This window comes from Cherax quadricarinatus, chromosome 83 (assembly GCF_038502225.1).
Source record: "Cherax quadricarinatus isolate ZL_2023a chromosome 83, ASM3850222v1, whole genome shotgun sequence".
Taxonomy (NCBI): domain Eukaryota; kingdom Metazoa; phylum Arthropoda; class Malacostraca; order Decapoda; family Parastacidae; genus Cherax; species Cherax quadricarinatus.
In genome coordinates this window covers 17869708-17872605 of record NC_091374.1, presented here as the reverse complement: position 1 = coordinate 17872605, position 2898 = coordinate 17869708, and the positions used below count along the sequence as shown (strand labels likewise).

General features: G+C 35.7%; 1 protein-coding gene across 1 annotated transcript in view; it reads left to right on the top strand.

Moving 5' to 3' along the window:
- The window catches only part of O-fut1 (O-fucosyltransferase 1), a 61526-nt gene extending 58870 nt beyond the window's left edge, over nucleotides 1–2656 (top strand). The window contains exon 7 of the mRNA XM_053796402.2: nucleotides 683–2656. Coding sequence (XP_053652377.1) covers nucleotides 683–886 — 204 coding nt within the window. The 3' untranslated portion in view covers nucleotides 887–2656. The remainder of the gene's footprint in view (nucleotides 1–682) is intronic.
- The last annotated feature ends 242 nt before the right edge of the window (nucleotides 2657–2898 follow it).

Sequence of the window (2898 nt, the reverse complement as noted above, 5' to 3'; positions counted from 1 at the left end):
GGATGGATTTATGAAGGATGAAGTTAATCCCTTAGACAGGACATCTCCACTGCCTCCAACCGCCTCCTCGCTGCAGCATTTACAACCCAAGCTTCACACCCATATAACAGCGTTGGTACTACTATACTTTCATACATTCCTTCTTTGCCTCCATAGATAACATTTTTTGTCTCCACATATACCTCAATGCACCACTCGCCTTTTTTCCTTCATCAATTCTATGATTAACCTCATCCTTCATAAATCCATCCGCTGATACGTCAACTCCCAAATATCTGAAAACATTCACTTCTTCCATATATAAAATTATAATCCATGATTGTAATAATAATAATAATAATAATAATAATTGGTATATGAAACTTATGGCTAATTAAGATGCCCTCAATTAAGGTGAGGCTGTGCCCAGATGGTTACTCATTCAGTTACTTGTAAGACCATTTAAATGGTGTTTTGTTTTGACAGACCAAACTGCTAGTAAATACCTTAAATAATTAACCACCCTCTTCCTTAAAGGGAGGAGGTAGGGTCTCTTAATTCTTCCAACACATTCACTTATTTCATCCCAGAATTTTAATCTTCACTTTACCATACTTATTTTTCTTGCTGATTGGATCATAGGCACTTATTAATTTACAGAAATTGCTTGTGAGAGTTCACCACTGTACTAATTACTTTTCAGGTGAGTATACACCATCGAGAACCTTCGGAGCCTCACGTGGATTTGGCCATTCTTGCTCGTGCCAATCATTATATTGGCAACTGTGTGTCGTCGTTCTCAGCTTTTGCCAAGAGAGAGAGAGATGCTGTAGGGTTCCCCTCATCCTTCTGGTCCTTCCCATTAGAGAAAGAAAGGACAAAGAAATCTGAACATACTGAGCTATAACACAGTATTAATTAAAATATGAAGTACATATATGCTTTCAATTTTATAATGACCAAGTGTGCTAGATAAAACATTTAGCACAAATAATAATTTCCCTTTTTAAAGTACAGAAGAATAATGAAGTGTGAATACTGTAACTGTATAATATACTTCATACAGCACTAAGGTACTAAGGTGCCTGTGAGCAGACTTAATGAACAGAAAGTGAATGATATCACTTTTAATGAGGAATTACTGTTCATGAAAGGTCTATTTACATAAAGCATCACATGACAGTTAAACTAAGTGTATTCTAAAGTTTATCATCCCTCATCAGAACATCATATCATTTTTCAACCCTGCCTTTCAAATTTTTATGATACAAGAATGCACTTGGCCTTAAGTGGTAAGGTTAAGTATTTTTGTCCTCATATGTCAGGAAATGTAGGGCTGTCACTACCACGGGGCTGTCACAACCTTATTTTAAATGCCTAAAGTTTGTAATATTCATTATGATTATAAACACCTTACCATGCAATGCTGAATGACCAACATAAGTGTAGCAGTTTTATAAATATAATAATAATGATTATTAAGGCAAAATATATAGTCGCCAGTTTCAAGACAGTTTGTTTAGAATTATTGTTGGTTAATGGGGTTTAAAGCCTGTTAATGGCACAAGTGTCACTAAGGCTGCACGTAATTTTTCACCACCAGTCAAGAATACTTTAATTCTTTAAATAGGGATTAAAGTAAACTTTCAGCATATATATGCTGAGAGAGATACCTTTTGGTGTGTATATCTTGTACTGTAGGAGTTTGTTTGAAAAGTTTTCTTGCATCCACATAATGGAACTTTTTGTGACTAACATTTTGAACCTCGTTATTGTCTTGAGATCCGTTCAACATAGATTTTCAAAGTGACTACAAGTACTATAGTTAAGAAGTTACGAATAATTTGTAATATAAAGCCTTATGAAGCATCAAATATTTAAAAATAAAACCGTTTAATTTCAACCATAACCAAGTTAATTCAAGAAAGCTAATCAGTATAGCTTATTTCCATGGGGGTCTTTTTTATAAGCCATTTGTGCAGAATGCGACCCACAACAGTTGATTAATTCCTAGTAACTGTATTTGCTGTACTGCTAGGTAAGAGGGTAAGCATGTTAGGATAGGAGGCTTACCCATCTGTCTTGCCCTCTCCAGAATTCTGCCTGGGTCTTTTTGGCTGTGAGTTGAACACTACCTCATGAGCTATAAGGTACAGTACAGTGGACCCCCGGTTAACGATATTTTTTCATTCCAGAAGTATGTTCAGGTGCCAGTACTGACCGAATTTGTTCCCATCAGGAATATTGTGAAGTAGATTAGTCCATTTCAGACCCCCAAACATACACGTACAAACGCACTTACATAAATACACTTACATAATTGGTCGCATTGGGAGGTGATCGTTAAGCGGGGATCCACTGTACTTCTAAATATGAAGATATGTACCCTTTGCATACATGCATTGTCTGGAAAAGGGAAACATGTCTTATTAAAAGTCATAAGCTGAAACAGAGAACACTGCTTTTTTTTTCTATCTATAAGGAATAATCAGGATAATGAAAAAAAATAGAAGCTATCATCAGTGCCGTGTTATTATTAGGTTGCAGGGTTGGGACAGCCCCAAGTGGCTCTTTAGTCAGTCTCACTGTTGTGCCATTGACTACAGGTATGCTTTTGCAAGCATAGACTACTTAATTCATGTTAGTAATTTTATTTAAATAAAGAAATCTGAATTATTATGGTTGTTTATTAAGGTAATGGACAGTACCATACAGTGCTAAAAGTTTCTTGCAGTATTTCACTGAACTATGTTAATATTCTATTAATGTTCTCCTATGTTCACAACAGGAATTAGTGCTGTATTTAAAAAAATATTCTAAGAAGGGAATGTATGAGAGTATAGTGGTACCAACACTCCTATATGGGTGTGAAGCATGGGTTGTAAATGCTGCAACAAGGAGGAGGTTGGAGGCAGTGGA